Source organism: Varanus komodoensis, unplaced genomic scaffold (genome assembly GCF_004798865.1).
Source record: "Varanus komodoensis strain SLA01 unplaced genomic scaffold, ASM479886v1 scaffold3, whole genome shotgun sequence".
Classification (NCBI taxonomy): Eukaryota; Metazoa; Chordata; class Lepidosauria; order Squamata; family Varanidae; genus Varanus; species Varanus komodoensis.
In genome coordinates this window covers 66,164,576-66,188,027 of record NW_025335761.1, presented here as the reverse complement: position 1 = coordinate 66,188,027, position 23,452 = coordinate 66,164,576, and the positions used below count along the sequence as shown (strand labels likewise).

At 58.8% G+C, this 23,452-nt stretch overlaps 1 protein-coding gene across 1 annotated transcript in view; it reads right to left on the bottom strand.

Annotated features, from left to right (window-relative positions):
- Positions 1-23,452, bottom strand: part of MDGA2 (MAM domain containing glycosylphosphatidylinositol anchor 2) — a 193,508-nt gene that overhangs the window by 145,860 nt on the left and 24,196 nt on the right. Inside the window, exon 3 of the mRNA XM_044436278.1 lies at positions 10,442-10,616. Within this exon, the coding sequence (XP_044292213.1) occupies positions 10,442-10,616 (175 nt within the window). The remainder of the gene's footprint in view (positions 1-10,441; positions 10,617-23,452) is intronic.

The window sequence follows — 23,452 nt, the reverse complement described above, 5'->3', positions numbered from 1 at the left end:
ATCAGTGCCAGGCGAACTTCTCTGGGCAGTGTATTTCAGAGTTGGGGGCCACCGCAGAGAAGGCCCTGCAACATGCACGGCAGTGTTTGTGCTGTGCTGTGAACAGGCGAGGGGCAGGACAGGACGCCGGCTCTAGAGGCAACCCAGGCCTCCTCCTCCTCCTCCAAAGGAAAAGGGCAGAAGCACCAAGACGAGGTGGTGCCGGCCCTCTGCTGACGGGTGATTGCAAGAAGTGCTGCTGACGCACAGCTCTGTTGGAGTCTTTGTCACAGAGACCTTCTAGAGGGCTGACCGAGAAGCCGAGGAGGAGCGGTCCCGGGGGCTGCAGGGACGCTGCCAACCCAGAAGTGACTGGGGGGGAGGGAGGGGGCTCGCCACAATGCCTGCTCCCGGCGGCGGGGCAGAGTCCGTCACCACATGGCGGTGCTTGCTCCGCGTGTGCAGAAGGGCCCGGACACCATCCCTGCAGGGCTGGGAAAGACGTGTGAGGAGCGGGGCTGGCCTGAGGCGTTCAGGGCTGTGGTCCCACTCAGGGGGCCCACGGTGCATCCAGGCGGCCGCCCGAGCTGCCTGCTGCGTTGGCCAACAGCTCTTGGGATCTCAGCACCTGAAAGGCACAGGCCTTGCTGCTGCAGGCACAAACCCCCGGGGAGTACCCAGGTCAGCAACATGGAAGAAGGGGTGACCAGTCTGCTGATCAAATTCGCAGACGACACTAAAACTGGAGCAGTGGCCACAACTGAGGAGCAGGTACTCCAGATCCAAAAGGATCTGGACAGACTATGGAAGTGGGCAGGAGACAACAGGGTGGCGTTCAATGTGGATGAGTGCAAGGTCTTGCACTTGGGGCATAGGAATAGGTGTCATAAGTACAGGTTTGGTGACAAGTGGCTGGAGAGCAGCACTTGTGAAAGGGACCTCGGGGTGCTGGTCGACTGCAGGCTGAACATGAGTCAGCCGTGTGACGCGGTGGCCAAGAGGGCGAACGCCACCCTTGGTTGCATAGCCAGAAGTGTGGCTTCTAGATCGAAAGAGGTATTACTGCCACTCTACACGACTCTGGTGCACCCGCAACTGGAGTATTGTGCTCAGTTCTGGGCCCCTCATTACAGGAAGGATATAGCCAGGTTGGAGTCAGTGCAGCGAAGGGCCACAAGGTTGGTGGCTGGTTTGCAGGGGATGCCATATGAGGCGAGACTGAGGGAATTGGGTCTCTTCAGCCTGCAGAAGAGGAGACTCAGAGGGGATCTGTTGGCGACATGCAGGTATGTGAGGGGGTGTCACACGGAGGTTCTCCCCTGCAGAGGAAGGCAGGACTCACTCCAATGGAGGAAAGCTCAGGGTACCAAGTTTCAATTGGGATGCCAGGAAGCACTTCCTGACGGTCAGGGCCCTGAGGGTGTGGAATGGGCTTCCATGGAGGTGGTTGAGGTCCCATTGGTGAGGGCGTTCAAGGACAGGCTGGACATGCGCATGGTGGGCATGTTGTGAGTGGAGCTGGCTGGAGCCGGGGGTCAGACTAGATGACCCAGGAGATCCCTCCTGACTCACTCTGTTTCTAAGGTGCTGCCAGCCAGGTGGGAAAACTAACATCAGCTCTGCTCCTTGCAGAATCTGAGCAGTCTCCAGCAGCTTCCTTCTCACCGGGTGTCTCTGGGAAGACCAGGCAGAGGGCTGGAAAGCAGCTGAGCCCCCCTTCACTGGGTCTGACCTGCCGCTCCGGGGAGCTCAGCTGGCCGTTCTCGCAGCTGCTCGAAGGCAGCAGGGTCCCTGCCAGGTGGGGCTGTCTGGCCCCTTCTTTTACCTTGCAGGGTGTGCCCAGCTCGGGCTGCCTCGGCTCCTCCCTGTGCGCCTCATCACTTCGCAGAGTTTCAGCCCTCCCCCCCCCCCCCGGCCCTGTCCTTTAAGCAGAGAGCCGGGGCCACGAGGAGGGTGAAGCGCCCGCACGGCCCCCGGGACAGGGGCCCTCCTGGGCGGCCGGGTCCCAGAGCTGCGGCATCTCTGGATGTGCTGGTCGGCGAGCGGAGCTGATATCTATTGCCCGCCCCGTCTCTCGGCCCTCGGACAGGGCTCCTGACTCCACGAACCACGTCCGCACGTTCCCCAGGTCCCCTGCCCGCAGCCAAGCAGGAGCTGTCCTTTGCCGGGAGCTGCGACTGCAGCCAGAGGTCCAGCAAGAGCCGCCGCATCCGCTGGTCTTGATCACGAAGCGCCGAGATAAAGAAGATCTAAACTAATGGGCTGGAGCACTCATTTGCATTTTGTCTCCATTTGGAAAGGAACTAATTAATATGTTTTATTGAGCTAATTGCAGTGCCACCAGCCTTGGGAAGGGGTGGGGGGAAGTTCTCCGGAACGTGCATCCAGAAAGAAAGATCTTACTGCTAACATGCGTGACTAATAATGGATGTAGCTCTGTTAAAAATTAACAGCACTTTAATTAAATAAGTATTGCAATGATACCAGTGCAAAGCCGTTCGGATTTAATGTCCCCTGAGACTGGGCAGCCATTGGTTATATGGCGTGAGGCACATGCCCATTAAAACACTTGCGCCCGGCCGCGGCCGCCCCCTGCCCCCTGCCAGAGTTCGTGGGTGAGCGGGGCAGGGCTTCCCCACCCAGCTGCAGTTCCCGCCGTGCGGGGATGGAAGCCAGCAGCCCCTTCGGGATCCGGCAGGAGGCGGAGAGGGTGGCTGGGGGGTGTCCCTCCGGTGGCAGCCTCGCGCGGAGAGGCCCGTAGGAGCGAAACAGGCGGGTGGGCCGAGCCGGGTGGGCGGGTGGGTGGGCCGACTCTCCGCCAGCTGGAGGCTTTGGAGGCTGCGCGCATCTGCAGGGCCCCGGCGAGCAGCACACCTTGCCTTGCCCGCCTTCGTCTTTCCCGCACGAATCTACCCCACCCTGCGCCGTCCTCAGCGGCACGCCCGGGAGAGGAGGCCTGTGCATGGGGACGGCAGCTAGGGAGTGACCGGAGTGCAGCTCGTCGATCGAGTCAGCCCGGATCGAGGCCCAGCGCGGTGGTGGCGACCGTGTCCCATCCCTCCCTGGGGAGCTCCACGGAGGAGCACCCGCCGGCCGGTCCAATGGCCCAAGCGCCGCCGCTCTCCCGGGCCTCCTTGCTCAGCTGCTCAGCGGTTCGGTCGGGCTTCTCCCGTCTTCCCCGCGTGACCTGCGTGTCTCCTCGACTCTACAAGCCTGACCAGTCCTCTGCGTGTGGACTCTCCGCATCTGGACGCCCTGCTTTCCCGACTCAAAGGCCCCCGCACCTCCGGGGGCCACGGGTGTGTCTTCCAAGCCAGGGAATCCGGAGATGGCTGGCTTGGGTGAGCCCTTGACCCGTGAGCCGTGGAGCCCCCCTAGCGCTCCGGGAGCACGTCCGAGCTTGCCCGGGCCCTCGCAGCGGAGAAGCCAGGCCTTGCCTCCGAGGGGGCAGGCCAGGGGGCAGCGCAGCCCTCCCAGAGAGACCTTCCCTTGCCTCCCCAGTGAGCAGGCTCCGCTTCGCAGCTGCATCTGCCATACAGCAAGCTTACGAGGCGCTGCGCGCCACCCGGAGAAGCCGCGTGGCGTCCTGGCCAGCGTGCCCGGCTGGGGCGGAGGAGATCCGGGTCCTCGTCCGCCCTCAGCCATGGCGCTCTCAGCATCGCCTCAGTCCTTCTGACCCACCGCTCCCGCGTCCGGGAAGGTCTCATCCGTGGTTTCCAGGCCCAGCCTATGGGAGGGTTTCCAAAACCCTGCACGGCAGTGGAATCTTTGCTGGCCGGCTGGTCGGTGCCGCTTTTTTTCTTTTTAGAAATGATTATTGCAGAAGGGGTTGGAAACAGGCCACCCATCTGCCCCACCCCAACTTCCTTCCAAACCACCAGCTGGATTTCTTCAGAGTTCCTGGAGAGAAACACCAGGAAGCCCCATTCCTGGCATATCCTTGCACAGAGACCTTATTTTCAGATGTTAGCCTACGGGAGGAGACGCAGATTTTCAGTTGGGAAAACACATTTCCCCTTTGTCACTCGGGAAAAATAGTGTGCTTTTAAAAGGGTCCATTTTATGAAGAGGAGCGGGGGGGCGGCAGCCATGGGCGAGCAGGGGTGTTCTGATCCAAAAGTGAAGCGGGACCCCAACATTCTTTTAAGTTTTGAGAAGCTTTGTGCAAATTTGCAGTAACTGATGTGCTATAGTTGGTGCCCACAAATCTCCCCGACAGCTAAAATAAAGTGAAACTTGTTCACATCTTCCCAAACGTGGAAAGAGCGAGCCAGATATGCGCAAGTGTACGCAGATATCCCTCCCTGAGATGAAAAGACCCCCTTACTCCAACCTGCCCCCGCGCACCTCATGAACCAGGAGGCTGCCGAGAGAGGCCGGAAAAGTCTTGCACCTCGTGGGGGAGGCTCAGCCACATCCTGTGGCCGAGGGTCTGCTCGCAGGATCAGAGACTAGGGGGCCAGAGGGCCAGAGCGTCCAGCCCCCCCCCCCCAAGTCGCTGCCCTGCTGCATCTTGAATGCCTCCAGGGTGGGAGCCCCCCCACCTGTCCCAAGGTCACGGGTTCCAATGCCATCTGGCTCCATCGCTCAGGGGGCTTTTCCTGCTACTTAGCTGGGAATTGAGCCCCGTATTCCTTGTCCTGCATCTGGGATGACCGGGAAGAGATCCTGGCCTTCCTTTTTGGGGCAGCCTTGCAAGCCCTCAGCCTTCTCTTCCCCAGACTAACCCTTTCCACCTCTCCTCTCCAGCTCTGTTTCCAGCCCCTGGATCATCCCCGTTGCCTCCTCTGGACTCTCCCTGGGTTGTCCGCTCAGAGGGACGCAGGCCAGCGATGGCTTATCCCACCCACAATCACGCGGGTTCAGCAAGGATCCTTGGGAAATGCGAATCACCCAATTAATCCTTGTGGTTATTGAGACAAGATTCCCCCCTCTTTTTCATCGTTTATGTATTTCTACCTGTTTGGCGATGTGGTTTGAGGGCGGGAGCAGGACGCGGGCGCCTGGGTTCGGGTCCCCACTCAGCCATGGTGGGTTGGGGCCCCTCCCAGACCCTCAGCCCAGCCTGCCTCGCAGGGTCGTTGTGAGGATAAAACGGAGAAGAGGCAGATCGCGTGAGCCACTTTCGGTCTCTTGCAAGAGGGAAAGAGCCTGGCGATCCACACGGCGTTGTGCGGACGGGGATGATGGGCGAGCGCAAGCAGCAGGCAGGCGTGGCACCCATTTTATGAGGTTTGCTGTTTCTGATGCTGGTTCCCCCTCCCCCCACCCCCTCTTACTCTGAGTTAAGCACAAGGCAGCCAGTGGCTCAGGGGCTAGAAACCCCCCAGTCAGGATCCACTGAGTCTGATTTAGAGGGCCATATTGTGTGGGCAGCTGCCTCGGGTGGAAATGCAGCTGGGCCGCAATGGGCGCGCCTCGCTCTCTGCAGCGAGGCCCAGGCGAGCCCCACTCCGGAAGCAGCGTGGAAATTAACGAGGCGGCTGAACTATGTTCTCGGTCCCTGAATTGGACCTTAATTGCTGCAGCCGGAAGAGAGTTATAGGCCTCTGCAGGGACGTTTGCCGGGGGCAGGCGCTGGATCCTGCTCTCGGAAAGCTGGGGGATCCAGGAGCTGCAGGTTCTCGGACCCATCACTCTGGGCACAGGAGGAGAGCTCCCGCGTCCCGCGGAATGGGCCCAGCAGGTGCACTTGGCAGGCGGCTGCAGCGAGTCCCTCCCCTCACCTCCCCCAGCCCGGGCCAGGAATCCCAGGACCAGCACCGCTGAAGGGCGAGACTGGGCAGCCCGCAGTGCTCATGAAAAAACACGAGGACGGAGCAGAACACACACCTGTGGATGCCAGGATGGACGTCCTGATGGGTGGGACCTGTTCTCCCCTGCAGAGGAAGGCAGGACGCGCTCCAACGGAGCCAAGCTCAGGGAACCCAGGTTGCATTTGGATGCCAGGAAGCACTTCCTGATGGTTGGGACCCCAAGGGTGTGGAAGGGGCTTCCTCGGGAGGCGGCTGAGGCCCCATCGGTGCGGGTGTTCAAGGATAGGCTGGATGTGCACGTGGTGGGCATGTCGTGAGCGGAGCCGGCTGGTGCCGGGGTCAGACTAGATGGCCCGGGAGACCCCTTCTGACCTGCCCTGTTTCTATGTCTCTATGTTTCTACGCAGTTCTAGCTGTTTCTAGAACTATGCAGTTTCTGCTCGCCATAAGTGCAAATGGCAATTTTGTGTGTGTACACGCGCACACACACACACACACAAAACGTGGCTGGTCTTGGAGATGGAAGGCCCCAGAAAAGAAGTTCACTCGGCCATTTCCCGCTCCTGCACCTGGAAGTGGGGAGAAGGCCCATGAAGTTCAAGTCAGTGGGACTTCCAGCAGCGGAAACTCGCCAGCCCTGCTTTGGATTAGTGAGTTTACCCGGTAAGTGATCAGGTTACTTCGCAAGATCACGCAGAGTTTCGAGGTGAGACCAAGGAGTTGAAGAGGCTGGAGCGGGGCTTGTGCCGGGGAGGAAATGAGAACCGCGGAAAGCCACTGTTTTAGTTTCATGGTCGGGCCCACCCTCTGGGCTCCCCACGCCAGGCTTTCAGAGGCCCTTTCCCCTCCGGTAAGCAGCGCCCCCCTCTGTGCCCCCTCCTCTCCCGCACCCGAGGTGGAGAAGGCTACCCCGTCCCCTGAGCGTTGGCGGACTTCCCTTCGCAAGGCCAGCGGAGCAGGAGAGCGGTGCGCTGCGGACCCCCGCGGGAGGGATGCCGCCAGGGCTCGGGGCGCGTCTCTCACACCAGGGAAGCCCCACCAGGATCCATGCAATTGCTGTGACTTCAGCTGGACTGTGCAGAGTGCCCACGTCCCCTCTTCTTCAGCGCCTCCCAGCTCCTGATCCCAATAAACCCCCTAATCCCAGCAGCTACTTCTGTGACTTGCGAAGTGCTTTCCAGTTTTCCAAGCCGTGTACAACATCAACATCTTCCTTAAACATGCCAGATAGGTTCGGGCTCAAAGGTTAGTGATCTGGGTGCTTTGGGGATGATTTTCCACCAGCTTGTTAGCACAGAAATTCTGCGAGCCCAAGACGAACACAGGCACGCTCAGCGCAGGGGCGAGCTGCTGGTTCACCCCCCCCCCCGCCGCCCTTCCCGCTCTGCTTATTTAGTGCAAACACACCTCCAGGTTTTGCCCTTTCTGCCAGTGGACCTTGTTATCATTCCTGCCCGGTCCCCGAAAGATTTCACATGTGGGAATGTGCAGGGAAAGGATGCCTCTCAGGTGTCAAAGGCAGGATAGGTGCCGGAGTGCAGGAACTGCCAATCAATCTCTCTCCTCCGAGGCAGATGGGTTTGACCTTTCGCTGAATGGGCCGCCGGCGTGCTCGGAATATCCAGGGTGGATTCCAGGTTGCCCACGAAGCTTCCCACCCTGGGGGAGAACGGCAGCCACACCGAGCCGAGCCAAGCCGCCCGGCTCCCCTGCGCCCGCTTGTAAACATCTCGGGTCGCTTCTGTAATGCAAATGCAGTCCGGCCCCTGCAAGGCAGGCCTCCTAGCAGCGGGGGGGGGGGGGCTTCATGCCAGATGGGGAGCCCTGCAGTGGCTCTCTCTCCTGCTCCCGCTCCCCAGTGAGGCGGCCTGGATGTCGGGTGTGCCGCTGGGGAACGATGGAGATGGTGCGGCTGCAAAGTGTGGGCAGGTTACTTAGCAGTTTCTATTTCTGGGCCCCTCATTACAGGAAGGATATAGCCAGGTTGGAGTCAGTGCAGCAAAGGGCCACGAGGCTGGTGGCCGGTTTGCAGGGGATGCCGTATGAGGCGAGACTGAGGGAACGGGGTCTCTTCAGCCTGGAGAAGAGGAGACTCAGAGGGGGTCTGTTGGCGACACACAGGTATGTGAGGGGGTGACGCGGTGGTCAAGAGGGCGAATGCCACCCTTGGATGCATAGCCAGAAGTGTGGCTGCTAGATTGAGAGAGATATTACTACCACTCTACACGACTCTGGTGCGCCCGCAACTGGAGTACTGTGCTCAGTTTTGGGCCCCTCATTACAGGAAGGATATAGCCAGGTTGGAGTCAGTGCAGCGAAGGGCCACAAGGCTGGTGGCCGGTCTGCAGGGGATGCCGTATGAGGCGAGACTGAGGGAACGGGGTCTCTTCAGCCTGGAGGAGACTCAGAGGGGATCTGTTGGCGACATACAGGTATGTGAGGGGGTGTCACACGGAGGTGGGGAGAGACCTGTTCTCCCCTGCAGAGGAAGGCAGGATGCGCTCCAACGGAGCAAAGCTCAGGGAACCCAGGTTTCGTTTGGATGCCAGGAAGCACTTCCTGACAGTCGGGACCCCGAGGGTGTGGAATGGGCTTCCCTGGGAGGTGGTTGAGGCCCCATCGGTGTGATGTTCAAGGATAGGCTGGACGTCCACATGGTGGGCATGTTGCGAGCGGAGCCGGCTGGTGCCGGAGGTCAGACTAGATGGCCCGGGAGGCCCTTCTGACTCGCTCTGTTTCTATGTTTCTATATTTCCATGCCTCCCCCCAAAAAAACCAAAAAGCTTGAGTTCTTCTACAGATGCAAATCAGAGCTGGTGGAATCAGGAGAACTTCGGTGAGCTCAAGATCTGCTGATCTGCACATTCTTACATTTAACACAAATAGGAAGCCCTTCTCCTGATCTTTGTGCCGCCCCGTCCAGTGCACTGAACTAGGCTGCCTCTGAACATGGAGGTTCCATTTGGCTGCCACAACTGGAGCTGTGTGGCCATCCCCTGTGACTTCCTCCACTGGCCACCCGGTGCCAATGCCCACTGCTCGATTCGTGCAACCGCGGCTGCCTGGGCTCAGGCCACAAGCCTTTCCTCTGCAGACAAAATCAGTGGTGGGCTGGAGCTGTGCTTCTCCCCTTGGCCTCCCCCCACAGGGCTCCCCCCCAGCTCCATCCATATTCCCATCTGCCGGGGAAGCAGGGGCTTGGCAAGGCCAGCCGGCCGTCCGGGGTCCTTGTGCTGACCGGATACACCATCGCTCACGCTCCCCGGCACAGCAGAGTCCCAGCTGCACCGGGGGGGATGCACACAGGGTCCGACAGGACAGCTCTGCCGCACATGTGCCCCGCGCCACAGTGGCCGCACGCGCTTGAGCTGCTGCCCAGTTCGATGGGAGCTCAAGCCCGGATAGTGCGGAAGAGAGCCAAGCGGTGGACCAAGACCGGGCTTGAAGGCCTGAGCAGGAGGCAGGAGCAGTTGGCAGTGGGGCTGGGGAGGGCCCAGGGTGGTTCACCTGTGGGACTGGGGAGCCGGGAAAGGGGGGGCTCGACAGGTGGGGGCCCTGGTCTACTGGCCCATGGGGGGAGCTGCAGCCGGAGGGTCTCCAGTGGGGAGCGAGACCTCCGCGATTCGCCGGACGCAAGAGGCGCTCCCCTTGCAGAGGTGGCGCAGGTGCCAGGTGAGAGCAGTCGGTTCAATTGGTTGAGAAAATGGGAGGCGGCAGGTGGGCACGGCTCGCAGCCCCCACCCAAGGAGCGTGATGCCGAGGGGGTCCTGCCGCAGTGGGGGGTGATGGATGCAGGAACGGGCGCGGCACTTTGCTCTGCGCGGACTCAGAGGCATGCCACAATAATGTCGATCGAAAAGGGGTTCTGGAGCAGTGCGTTTACTCAGGAGGAGAACCCCGGCTCACAGCAAGCTACCCCCCCCCCCCCAATTAGTATGCAGGGGCAACTGTACTTCCTCCCTGCATACAATTGCCCAGGGATGGACTCCGCTTCTGGGGCGTTTTCAGTGGCACCCCTAAAAAATTTCAACCTAATCCTCACGAAAGGCGGTGTGTGTGTGTGTGTGTGTGTGTGTGTGTGTGTGTGTGTGTGTTAAATGGAGCATGCCTGAGGTTAAACAATTTTAAAAAAGCATCCTTTAAGAGGCCAACTCTTAATCTGCGCATGACTCAGGAACTGCACTCTCCTAAAAGTGCACATGCCATGAAGGTAAATCCAGGAATTGGCTCATCTTTTCGGACTACACCAGCGCCCCTGTACTTTTGGTGCTGTGGACGGGGCACGGCCGAGTGAGCCGAAAAACAAAGCCCACTCCCGAGCCCGTGCCACATGGGGCAATAATTCAGGACCCCCACTCCCGGTTCGCCTGCCAGGCCACTATGCAAAGCGCAGGGCCGGCCCCGGACGCCGCCTTCGAGGCCACATGGCGGCCGCACGCTCCTCTGCTCACGTGCCGTGCTGCACCGCCCCGATCGAAGAGACCCGGGGCCCAAGCCCGGCAACGAGCCACCGCCTGCCGGGTTCAGCAGGAACCGGCTGCAGCCAACCCGCGGCTCTGCGTTCGCACGGAAGAGGAACGCAGGATCCGGCCACCTGCACCCAGCCGACCCTCGGGGTCCTCAGGCTGTGTGGACAAGGCTGCCCCCCTCCCGCTGCGGAGGAGCCCCGAGCCGGCGGCCGTGTGGCTTCCGGGCCGCTTACTTACAGTAGACGTCCACGCGTATCGACTTGATGGCCGGCGAGCCCAGGCCGTTCTCCGCCTTGCAGTAATAGCGGCCCCCCTGATGCCGCTGGATGTTGGCGATCCTCAAGGTCTCGTTGAAGACGCTCGAGTCCTGAAACCGGTCAGAGGCGCTTCCTGCTGTTTTGGTCCACCTGATCTGAGCAAGCATCAAAACAGACCGTTACTTCGGCTGGCCCGGCCCAGCCCGCTCTGGGCAATGCACGGCAGGGCAGCGGCAGGGGAAGGAAGGGGCCGCGCACTGGCTTCTCCGCCAAGCCGACTGCGAGCGCAGCAGCCGCGGAGCCGAGCGGGCCCGGCGAGGCACAGAGAAAGAGGACCGCACCCTTCTGGGGCCCAGGAGAGCAGCGACGGGGTGGCCTTGTCCCCAGGGAGGCGCTTGCAGACGTGTCCCCGCGGGATACAATGCCGCGGCCCGTGCTTGCGTCCAGGGAGCACTCCGAGCCGCAGCTGGGTCAGCCGCCCACTCCTCCTGCTCCGAGCCTGAGCCGCCATTCCCACCAGAGCCCTCCATCTCCTGGGCGCGCCTGGGAATCTCATCCGAGGATGCGTGCGCGCACGACAGGCGGAGACACCCGTGGGTGCTCCCAGCGGGGCTCCTGGCCTGCTGTCCCTTGCCGGGCTTTTCACGGAGGCCCTTTCCACCCCCACCCTCGCCCCCGGCCTTTTGGGGTCATTCCAACTTCCCGGACTTCTGCGCCCTTCCTTTTCCCCCCTGCTGGGTTCACTTTGATTCAGTTGCGCTCACTTGGGTTCCCATCCTTTGAAAGTTATTCCATATGTTAAAGTTGCCTGAGAGCGGTGATTATTGGCCAGCCGATAAATAAAGGAAGGGAAGGAGGGAGAAAGAGGGAAAGACGCCGAGTTCTGCTCTTCCACTTCGCCACCTGACGCCTTCCAGGTGCTTCCCGTGGCACCTGCCTGCATCATCCCTGACAGCTGGCCCTGCCGGCCTGGGCTGATGGGCCTGGTAGTTGGAAACATCTGGAAGGCACCCCACTGCGGAAGGCTGTTCCTCATTTTAACTACAGCAAGATCCCAGCTCATTCCCATCCCAGGAAGGATGTGGAAGAAAAGATGCATTCCCGGCAAAGCACCTCAGGGTGAGAAGCGGCGAGTGAGGGGAAGGGAGAGGCCACGGGAAGCAGGGAAGCGCGGCGCATCTGGATGCGGTAGGACCGGCATCTTCCTGCTGTGCAGGCACAATTATGTTATGTATAAACATAGACCAGCTGTAGGTGGAAACACATTTTGCTAAACTGTGTCACCTGCACCTAATCGTCTGTTTTTCAGAATACACCTGCTGGAATACATCAGATATTTAAACAAAACATTAAAAATAGATATATTGTGGATCAGGTTGCAGGAATCATGGTGCACCAAGTTACTTTTCAGCGGAGATGCTCCACAGCTTTTGGGCTTTGCCGTTGTGCAAACACCAGTCCTGCAAGCGCAGCTCTGTTGCGTCTTTCCATGGTGCGAGCTCTTGCACACTGCCCACCGCACAAGCACAGTTGTGCAAACGTCAGCCGAGTTGGGCTCTTCTCAAGAGCATAGTCTGGAACCGAGCGTCTGTCCGTGAGATATCGTTTGTGCCTGCAGAATGATGCTGCAGGATCTCTTCTGAGTCCAGGGTGCCGTGTGTCCCACACAGCAGGAAGAAATGGGTCCAAGGCACACCAGGAATGCCCTGCTGGATCGCACTCACGGCCCTTGTGGTCCAGCACTCTGCTCTTCTGGTGGGAAGCCAGCCGCCCACAGGAGGCCTCGATCCGGACATCCTCCTGACACGGATGTGCCATGCCTGCCTTTCACTCAGGGATCCCCACCTGAGGAACGGCAGGGCTTTGTGTTCGGGGGCAGGGAGTCATCCAAGATAGAAACAGCGAGTCAGAAGGGGCCTCCCAGGCCATCTAGTCTGACCCCCGGCTCCGGCCGGCTCCACTCATGACATGCATTTGGGAATTTTCTCTGACTGCCCACTCCCGTGGAAGCCCATTCCATACCCCAGTGGTCCTGTCAGGAAGTACTTCCTGGCATAGGCTGGACGTCCACATGGCGGGCATGTCGTGAGTGGAGCCGGCTGGTGCCAGAGGTCAGACTAGATGGCCCGGGAGACCCCTTCTGACTCGCTCTGTTTCTATGTTTCTACTTCCTGGCATCCAAGTAGAACCTGGGTTCCTTGAACTTGGCAAAATACCCTTGGTGGGGAATAAATGTGAAGCTCTAGATCTTTCCTTCCTTCCTTCCTTCCTTCCTTCCTTCCTTCCTTCCTTCCTTCTTTCTTTCTTTCTTTCTTTCTTTCTTTCTTTCTTTCTTTCTGATTGATTGCATTTGAGTCTCACCTATTTTTCCTTTCCAGGAATCCAAGGCAGCTTACGTCATTCCCCGTCTCCTCTCCCTCTTATCCCCACAACAGCAGCCCTGTGAGGCAGGCTGGGCTGCGACCGGCCCAAAGTCACCCAGCAAGCTCCATGGCCGAGTGGGGACTCGAACCCGGACCCCCTGTGTCCCAGACCCGCACTCTGAACCACTGCAGCACGCTGGCTCTCAAGAGGACGATGCCAGCACCTGGTGCTGGCTTTGCCGCCAGGTAAACGGGACAGGAGACAGGGGAACGACTGTCGGCCACGGCAAGTTGCCACGGCGGCTGCCGTCCCCGGCGAAATGCCAGGAGGTGCGGCCCATTTCCCCACCCCAGGGACGGGTCCCAGTGGGCACGATTCTGTCCTGCCGGCCCGGGTCCAGTGCTGCTAAGACCACTGTCTTTTGGGACGGCCGTGTCCCGAGGAGGCCGTGGCACGGGGCCGATCTCACACGGCTGGCCAGTTGGGCTGGCCCCCCATCTTGGCATTGCCGCCCAGGGCGAGCCCCGTGACACTGCCCCCTCCCCGACTGTCAGCCCTTCGAGCCACGGGCGGCTCTCCATCATGAGTACGGGGAACGTGTCGCGGGATGGATGCGTGAGAGCATGTTCGGCGGGTCGCCCTCCCAGCCCACCCCTCCTCCGTGGCGCGCAGGACTGGGGACCGGCACCGGGGGCTCTCACTGCGGCCGCGAGGCAGGCTGGGCAAGGAGACGTTTCAGAAGAGCTGGCTGTGCGTTGGGGCACTTGGGGTCTGGCGGACGGCAGGCGCATTTTGCATTGACCAGGGAGGCTCGTGGGGACAGGAAGAGCCATCCGAGAAAGGCGCCTGTGGAGACCGCAGGCCCATCTAGAGGGGCTTGGAGCAGCGGGGGCAGGGGGCCCTGAGCTCATTCACTTCTTATCTGCTCCAGCCTGTTTTGGGGACAGGGTGCAGAACCAAGGCTTCTCCTTTGAACTTCAGAGTAAACTCTGGAGTGGATAAGAAGCGCCAATATAATGACATAGAAACACAGAGTGAGTCAGAAGGGGCCTCCGGGGCCATCTAGCCTGACCCCCGGCTGCAGCCGGCTCCACTCATGACATGCCCGCCACGTGCAGGTCAGTCTGTCCTTGAACGCCCCCACCGAGGGGGCTCCGGCAGTCCCTGCTGGTTTGCTCTGCACTGGCCCAGTCCACAGTCCATGCGCAGACGGCACCATGGGGCGATGCATGTCCAGGGTGGGGTGATGCCCCCGCAGCTCACAGAATCACCGAACAGGAGAGCTGGAAGGGCCATCTAGTCCAGCCCCGGCTGTTGCTGGACACCAAGTCCAGCTCTCCGATTCGGAGACAGGCTGGAAGAAGGAACACTAAGGAAACATGTGCCAGTCAGACCCTCTGTGCTAACAGGGAGCCCGGCCTGATGCAGCTCTGCCATGATTTGCACACATTTCCCTCAAACTATGTACGCTTGTGGCTTCCAATTTGCACAAATTGCACCAAGTTCCTTGAGATCTTTTTTTTATTGTCCCGGTCATTGACCATCTCAGAGGTGGAAATTCACCGGGGAAAAACCTTGGATCGGAAAAGCTTCCCAGGATCTCCTTAAGAATAGTTGTCTGGTATACTTTTAAAGGCCAAACAACAGGTCCCAAACAAAAGAACAAAATATTCATTACGGATTATCTTGGTCTTTTTAGAAGCTAAGGTTCTCATCTAAAACCTCCAGCAAACAGAGTTAAAATCTATTGAGGGAAAGTTTTGTTTTGATTTTTTAAAGTTAGTAGGCCAAACCATTGTTAGGCAGAGAAAAGTTAATGGGCCAAGCATTGTTATGCAGATTTTCTCATTTTTAAAGCCTCAGGAAGGAATTAACCTGAAATTACCTGTACTTGCTGAGTGATGAAAGCCATTTTTGTTGACTTTCAGCCAGAACAAAGGCTTTTTATAAGCAGCATTTCTCTTTCCTGAGGCACTTTTGTCTGTAGTCAAATACAACCCCAAATTTGACTTAATGCTAGTTCGTAATTGAGGAGGAAAATGCATATTTCCCAAATGCAAGTTCAAGAATTTGTAAAAGTTTTCACACCCCTGTTTGCACTTCCTTCTGGGCTGAAAATATGTGATGTTCAAGTGGCTTGTTAACAGAAATTATCGTTTATTCATTGGCTTTACGTCCGGTTGCTTCCCCTCCGGTGAGGAGCCCGGGGCAGTTTGCAGAGCTCCATTTCATCCTTACAACAGCCCTGCGAGGTAGCCTGGGCCGAGAGTCTGTGACCGGCCCAAAGGTACCCAGTGAACCTCATGGCCAAGTGGGGACCAGAATCCACATCTCCCAGATCCTCCTGGCTTTAGGAATCCACCTCCCCTGCCCCCTTCTCCCTCCTGACAGTTTTCCAGATTGCCTGCAGCCCTGCCATGCAACACCCGCCTCAGCTGCCTCGACCCCAACAGCTGTGCATCGCCTGCCCCTCTCCTCCGGCAGCTCATGGCCCCGATCCCACCACCAGCAGCAGAAACGCTTCACCAAAACCTTCCCCCTCTCCAACTCAAGCGCGGCCCTGCCGCAAGACGTGTTCTCGCCGACTGCCGTGTCTCCTCGTGTTTTGCGGAAAAGAGCCAGAGCCCCCCAGCCCCGCTGACTTACACCGCCTGCTCAGGATCAGGCTGGGCAGTGCGGCACAGACGGCTCTGCGCCAAGTCGCCCGGGAGAGGGGCATCCAGCCCCCGTGAAAGACTAATCAGCCAGTGACCCAAGCAAGGCGCAGGGACAGACCCCCCGACCTCCGGCCTCGGGGCAGACGCTGGGATTCCGACACGTGCTGGGGAACCTGCCACATCCCCTCCAGGCTGCCTCCTTCACAATGATGGATGGCAGGTCGACGCTCGGTCGCCCGCTGCAGATGTTCCCTTTGAGTCGTGCGGCCTGCTTTGTCCAGCCGTCTTCCACAGCAGCCCAGTCATCCAAGGCAAGACCGAAGCCCACACGAGGATTTCCCTGCATCCGCTGACGGCGGATCGGTCCAGACGCTGCGAGCTGTTCATCTGCCTTCCAGCTTTCCTTCAGGAATGCCCAGGCAGCATCTGGGGCTCCTCCCAACCCTTTTCTCCAAGCAGCAAAACCGCAGGGTGCTTCTCTCCCTGCATCTGCAGCTGCAATTTAAGGGCAGCTGCAGGATCACTTCTGTGCAGGGCAGTCTGAGAAACACGGAAACAGGGCGAGTCAGAAGGGGCCTCCCGGGCCATCTAGTCTGACCCCGGCTCCAGCCAGCTCCGCTCACGACAGGCCCACCATGTGCACGTCCAGCCTATGTTTGCCTTCAGTCAGGATTTATCCCGAATGCTCCTTCTGGATTCCACATGGGCCCAGAGACAATCTACATTCGACATCCAAGCATTCCCAAGCACGCAGCCTGCCGAGGCAGCAGCACACACACCTTTGGGAAAATGCCTAAATAGGCTTGGGGTGGTGGGAGAAGAACAGGCACCCCTGAGGCGGGCGCCTGGGGAAAGACGTGCGAAATAGGCGTGGGTTTCCACGCAAAGCGTGTGTTTCCACGCGTGGGTTTCCACGCAAAGCGAACGCAAAAGGCCCTGCCCACAATTTGAGGCAGGCTCAGGATCGGAACAAGCCTTGAGGTGGAATTCAGAGAACTTGGGCGAGCTCGGCTCGAAGCGCCGCCCTGAGCCGGGGGCCGCGGAGGCTGAGCGGCCACGGGGACCAGCAGGAGTGCCAAGGCCCATTTTGGGCCAAGGAACGCTCGGACGCTGCTGCATCACGGAAGAAGAGCGACGGGCTTAATGCTGCCTTGACAGGCTTTGGGTAAAGGGGTCTGTCCACCCATCCGCCTGTCCGTCTGATTTGCTGCTTTCCTGCTCTGCTCCTTCACTTGGTCGATGCTGTCATTTATGTGGATTCCACTCCTAGCTGTGGATTCTCTGGCTCCTCTTTGGGCAGGGAAGAGAATGAGAGTGAGGGGGCTATTTTTGAAAAGGCACTGAACTCATAGGAAAAATGGAAAGAGAGCGAGCCAGAAGGGGTCTCCAGGGCCATCTAGCCTGACCCCCGGCTCCAGCCGGCTCTGCTCACGACATTCCCACCATGTGCATGTCCAGCCTGTCCTTGAACACTCCCACCGATGGGGCCTCAGCCACCTCCCGGGGAAGCCCATTCCACACCCTGGGGGTCCCGACTCTCAGGAAGGGCTTCCTGGTATCCGAAGTGGCTGTCCTCATTTTCCGAACCCTCAGCCACAAAGCGCACAGCCGTAGCGAGGGCTGGTGCTGCCCGGCTGTCGTTCTGCAGAGGCTGCGCCCGGCTGGGCTGCAATTCCAGCAGCAAGGGCTTCCGAGGGGGAACCGTCGCGACACACGCCCGGCAGGTAGAGTGCCTCCTAAAAGCACAGGCAAGCCCTCTGACCGCAAAGCGCCGGAAGTAAAATTTGGAGTGAAAAGGGAATTTGCTGGCGCATCTTGTGAAAAAGCCATTCCGAAAATAGCCATCTTGAGAGGTTCAAGTAAGAGTCATTCTGGGGAGCGGGGGGCTTGGGGGGGCACGGCTGCGATGACAAACATTTTCAAGCCATCCGCCGAGTGATGAAAGGCAGCAGCGCGCTCCTTTCTCTGCAGTTTGTTCCTCTGGGCCGCGAAGAGGTTTTATTGCTTCATATTTAGCACTTTTTATAGTGAATAATCAATACTGATTTTATGATTAAATAATTCACTGGAATAGCTCCTCTGCAGAAGGCTGCTGCAGCCTGGAAGAGGCGCCCCAACCCGTGTCTCCCCCTCACATTCGCACCACATCGGTGCCGCGTGCAGCCGTTGGATCGGGACCGTCAAGGGCACCTCGTGGTTCAGCACACCTGGCCCTGGCCCTCCGCAAGCCTGCGCTCTGACGGGCACCGTTCTTGAGGCACCCCGAGATCAGGAATCTTTCCAGGGCCAGCTTGGCGCTCTCTCCACACTCTGCGCTGCCGTCGGTGGAATCCCGACTGCTGGAGCCCAAGCTGCTGGAAGGCGCAGGCTGGGGCAGCCCGGAGCCTGCGCCCCGAGCCGTCCCGCTTGCAAGGGGCTGCACCACACGGTGGCCAGTGCCAGTGGGGAGCTCTTCTGCCTCACAGGCTTTTCCGAGCCTCCCGCACCCACCCATTGCGCCCCCGCCGCTGCAAAGCTGCTCCGGAAGGCCGGGGTCCCCCTGGAACCACACGGGTATTGCACGGGGGCCGCGGTCGATGGGAAGGGGAGCGGCCAGATGTGGCAGCTCTTCTGGCTAGCGCACAGCCCACCACTGGATGCAAGCGCACAGCCCCCCTTCTCAAGCGTTCCTGTAAAAATAATTTCTAACTACAGCCTTGAATTCCTTTGACTGCAGCTCTTTGTTTCAGCAACATTTCCGACACTTCAGCTGAGGTTTGCTCTAGCAAAAGCTTTCAGGTCAACAGACTGGGGCTGCTGGAAGTCTGATGTCTGGGCCCCCAGGATGGAGCCCGCCCCACTCACAGCACCCCACACCCCTCCCCCTGGACTCGTTGCATCGCCTCAGTCTGCGTGTGCCAGGCCTCCTTTGGGCTTGGGGGCCTCACGCAAGGGGTGGGGGTGGGCCAGCATGCTCGCCCCCCGCAAGTTCAGATCTCCGAAAGACACTGTGGGAGAATCCCAACACCCGCTTTTGGAACGGGCGCGGTTTGCTGCAGCGCGTCGTTCCCCTGGGGCATTTGCGACGGCCTCTCCGCTCGCGATCAACCGCGGTTGTGCAGAAAGGGCACACGCACCGCTGGCCAAGCGCCAGTTGCGTCTCCCTCAGTTCCTGCACGGCCTTGACGGCCAAGCATGAGGGCCTGGGAAGAGCTACGGACATTCAGCTGAGGGGTGTTTTTTTTTTTTTAAATTCTGTCCATTTATTGCAAGGCCCCGGTCGGCCCAGGCAAGGACCCAGCCGGTGCCGTTCCTTAAAAGCCTCCAGCCCGGAAGAGCAGGGGCTTCCCTGAGTGAGACTCAGCAAAGCACTTGAGCAGAGTTCCAATTTAAGTGGCTGATTTACGGAGTCATCGCTAGGAGAAGTCAGACGGATGACTGATCGGGTATTCCAGACCTGGCCTTACGCAGTCGCTCGTTCTACAATACCGTCAGCACTTGCCAAGCGAATGCAGCCTGGGTGGGGGTGGGGGGCAGTGGGCCCAGCCCTCTCCTGCCCATGCGGAGAGTTCCGACCTGGCCACGTGGATTCCTGCCGGGACTGAAGCGGGGGCAGCGGCAGGCCTGGCTCCGGAGGGGCCAGACCCCTTGCCTGGCCCCCGTCCCCTGCCCAGCCGAAGCCCTCGTGCACTCAGGCAAACGGGGCGAGTGTCCTTCGCAAGGGGGTCTCGGGAACAGGAAGACAAATAAATACATAGATCAGAAACACTGAAGCATCGTTCACATCGCTCAGCAGAATGCCACGCAGTGTGTCATTTTTCCGGAAGGGACGTGACTGGCAGATGCAGCCTCGAGGGCCAGGGGAGCGAGCGACATTTGAGACATCTAGGATTCTCCAAAATTCTTCTCGCCTCTTGCCTGGTGCCGGATTTCGCTTCATGGTTGAGTTCACTGCTTGTTCTGCACGTGGAGGAAGCTTGTGCAAACCGGGCAGAGATTCAACAGGTCGAAGCCTCATCCACTTGCCGCAAGACCCCTCCTGGCCCAAGTTGATTTAGGCTGCTGCTGTTCTGTGCCACAATGTCGCCTCCAGGGATGGGGGCCGCCCACGTGGCTGGTCCGTTAGGGGTGAGCCATCAACTCACAACGGATTAGGAAATGCGTGCAAATGGGGGCAAATGCGAGCAGGTGTGCGACAGTTTGCAGGTATTTCAGCACGGCCTCTGACAAGTTGCCCCATGATGGAGATCCTGGTGGAGAAACTGAGGAGTTTTGGGATACACCAAAGCACCGTCCGGTGGATTAGGGCATGGCTGACTGACCGAAAGCAGAAGGTAACCATTAGCAGGGGATCATCGGGATGGTGGCCAGTGACAAGCGGGGTCCCCCAGGGCTCTGTCCTGGGGCCGATCCTGTTTAATCTTTTCATCAATGACATGGAAGAAAGGGTGAACAGTCTGCTGATCAAATTCGCAGACGACACTAAAACTGGAGCAGTGGCCACAACTGAGGAGCAGGTACCCCAGATCCAGAAGGATCTGGACAGACTGTGGAAGTGGGCAGGAGACAACAGGATGGCGTTCAGTGTGGAGAAGTGCTCGGTCTTGCACTTGGGCCATAGGAGTGGGTGTCATAAGGACAGGTTAGGCGACAAGTGGCTGGAGAGCAGCACTTGTGAAAGGGACCTCGGGGTGCTGGTTGACTGCAGGCTGAACATGAGTCAGCCGTGTGATGCGGTGGTCAAGAGGGTGAACGCCACCCTAGGTTGCATAGCCAGAAGTGTGGCTTCTAGATCGAGAGAGGTGTTACTACCACTCTGTGCGACTCTGGTGTGCCCACAGCTGGAGTATTGTGCTCAGTTTTGGGCCCCTCATTACAGGAGGGATATAGCCAGGTTGGAGTCAGTGCAGCAAAGGGCCACAAGACTGGTGGCCGGTCTGCAGGGGATGGGGTATGAGGTGAGACTGAGGGAACTGGGTCTCTTCAGCCTGGAGAAGAGGACACTCTGAGGGGATCTGTTGGCGACATGCAGGTACGTGAGGGGGTGTCACACGGAGGTGGGGAGAGTCCTGTTTTCCTCTGCAGAGAAAGGCAGCTGAAGGAATCAAGGTTCAATATGGATGCTAGGAAGTACTTCCTGACACTTAGGACCCCGAGAGTATGGAATGGGTGTCCGTGGGAGGTGAGGGTGTCCAAGGACAGGCTGGACATGCCCATGGCGGGCATGTCGTTAGCGGAGCCGACTGGAGCCAGGGGTCAGACTAGATGGCCCGGGAGACCCCTTCTGACTCGCTCTGTTTCTCTGTTTGTATTTTCTGTGGGCACGTTCCCACGTTCAGGGCTGCAAGACAGATGTGCCCATGCCTTGTGAGCAAGACTAAATCCTCCTAGGACCCCGGAAGGTTTGTGAGCTGGACTTTCCCGGCACCCGGCATCGCAGCCTGAGTCCCTGGGCTGCCAGAGGCGCTTGCTTCTGGGGCACTCAGCCTCGCCAAGAGGCAGCTGCTTTCTCTCTGATAAAAGAGAAATGTTTCGGGGACTGAGCGATGGCCTCAGCTGCAAAAGGGAGTCTTTTGGTGCTGCATTTTATTTTATGGTCCTATGTTTTCGCTTGGTAGGCACCCAGGCATCTTTGGCTGTCGGTAAGGTATACAATTGGGATGGAGGGACGGATCGATGGATGGAGAAAGAGATCGATTGATCGACAGGCAGCATCCTGCATGCTATTGTGCTCTGCGTGTAGCAACACTGGATCGGGTTGTGTTCCGGGGCACATCAATGAACTGCTGGATCAAAGGATGCACTTTGGTACAACGAGGTGGGGGCTTCCATTGGGACTTCCTTCGCCGTGCTTTGAGGACATGGCGGAAGGCAGGAACACTCCGAAGGCACAGCCTGTGCTGGGTAGGGATACACACAGGGAGCCTTTTCTGTTTGTTGCTGCTGTTTTGTTTTAATAGAATGTCAGGGATGCTTCGTGCAAAAACTCCTCTTTCCACACCGGACCGGTCAGTTCAGATGAGGAGAGGGCCAGAGGTGGCTGAGGATGCCTGATCCTGAGCAGGCACCCGGGTGACGTTTGCCCGCGGGGCTTGAGTTGCGCACTCACACACCCACGGCCGGAAAAGCGGTCCCCCACACGGGGGCCCATGAGGACTGGCGCAAAACATGCAGCGGCTGACGCTGCATGTGGCGAGACCCCTTAGCTTGGGCGGATTCCCTCCTGCCGCTGCCCTTCCTGCCCCACCGCCCAGCCAAAGGGCTACCGGCCTCTCTTGGCCTTGTGATGAGGAACTTCCCGCGCCGCTAAAACCCTCCTCCAGGAGAAATCCAGGCTGCCGCGGCAAGAGCATGAAGCGCTTTCTGCCAGGAATCAGCTGCTGACCCGGCTGAGAGCTTTGTAACTTGAACTCATATCCTCAGAGACAGATAGTGCCCGAGACGGCACCATTACTCTCCTGCGGAGCTTCCCAGCCATTCCTCACGCAGCGGCCTTGACACAATTTTTGGCCTCTTCTTTACCTCTTCAAATTAAATCCGGTTAACTGTGCATCCGATTGCGCAACCTTTATACAGCCTCTCTCTTTTTTCCACTACATTGTCCTCTGTAAAGAGCACGGAGGTTATTGATTTCTTGCAATACAATAGCTGTGTGTTTACTTAAAGCAGCTCCCATGTGGAAAACTTCACCACACTTGTTAAAGAAAAAGAGGAAAAGGAAAGAGAGCAAGCAGGTCCTTCTCTACCAGAGCACTTGGCCCACCTTTCCTGCGGCCGCCGTTTTCCCCGTGGATACACACCTGTTGACCTTCTGGGCCAACTGGTGCTCCTGGACTCAGTGCCTGGGAAAGGTACGCCCAACACATCCCTACTCCAGGAGTGCACCAGATTTCAGATTTGCAGAATTCAGGACGCGCTCTTATAGACCCAGCCCGAGTGCCATTTTATTTGTCTGTCTGTTCATTGCCTTGCATGCTGCCTCATAGCTCTGGGTGGTTAACAACAACAGGACTTAACGCAATACAGCACCTGCACGGAATCCGCACAGACGCGCCAAAGGTGATGGCGCAGCCTGGGGTCCTGCAGCGGCCGGGCGTTGGGCCCGAGGACCTTCTGGCCATTTCCAACTCTACTATTCCCTGATTTAACATCAAACTGTTAAAATGCTGGGGAAACCTCCTTATTTTCTTCCGTTGGCACCGAAAAGAACACAAAGCAGGTCTCAGGAGCTCCTCTTGACAGCTCATTCCCCAGCTGGGGGCCACAGCAGAAAAGCCCCCCCCCCCCCCGTGAGCCACCAGCCTCACTTTCTTTGGAGGAGGCTCCTGCAGAAGGTGCCCTGGAGATGCCCCCAGGGTCTGGGCAGGAACGCGTGGGGTGAGGCGTTCCCCAGGTAACCCGGCCCCAGGCCGTGGGGGCCTTGCGCTGTTACTGCCAGTGCTGGCTGAGCAGCTGCGGCAGCTTGATGGGAAGCCAGGATCGTGTGTGTGCGAGGCCCATACTCCTCGCTGGGGCCCATCTTGCGGTCGCGATGTGGCTGCATCCAGTGAGGATGCAAAATCAACAAGGGACAGATCTGGGCAGGTGAGGGGGCAGAACCTGTTAAGCATCACTTGGAATAAACATAGAAAGATAGAACGCAAGTTTTTTGTTTTTTGGGGGGAGGCATGGAAATATAGAAACATAGAAACAGTGCGAGTCAGAAGGGGCCTCCTGGGCTGTCTAGTCTGACCCCCGGCTCCAGCCAGCTCTGCGCACGACATGCCCACCATGTGGATGTCCAGCCTGTCCTTGAACACCCGCACCGATGGGGCCTCAACCACCTCCCGTGGAAGCCCATTCCACACCCTCGGGGTCCTGACCGTCGGGAAGTGCTTCCTGGCATCCAAATGGAACCTGGGTTCCCTGAGTTTTTCTCCGTTGGAGCACATCCTGCCTCCTCTGCAGGGGAAAATGGCTATGCAACCAAGGGTGGCGTTCGCCCTCTTGGC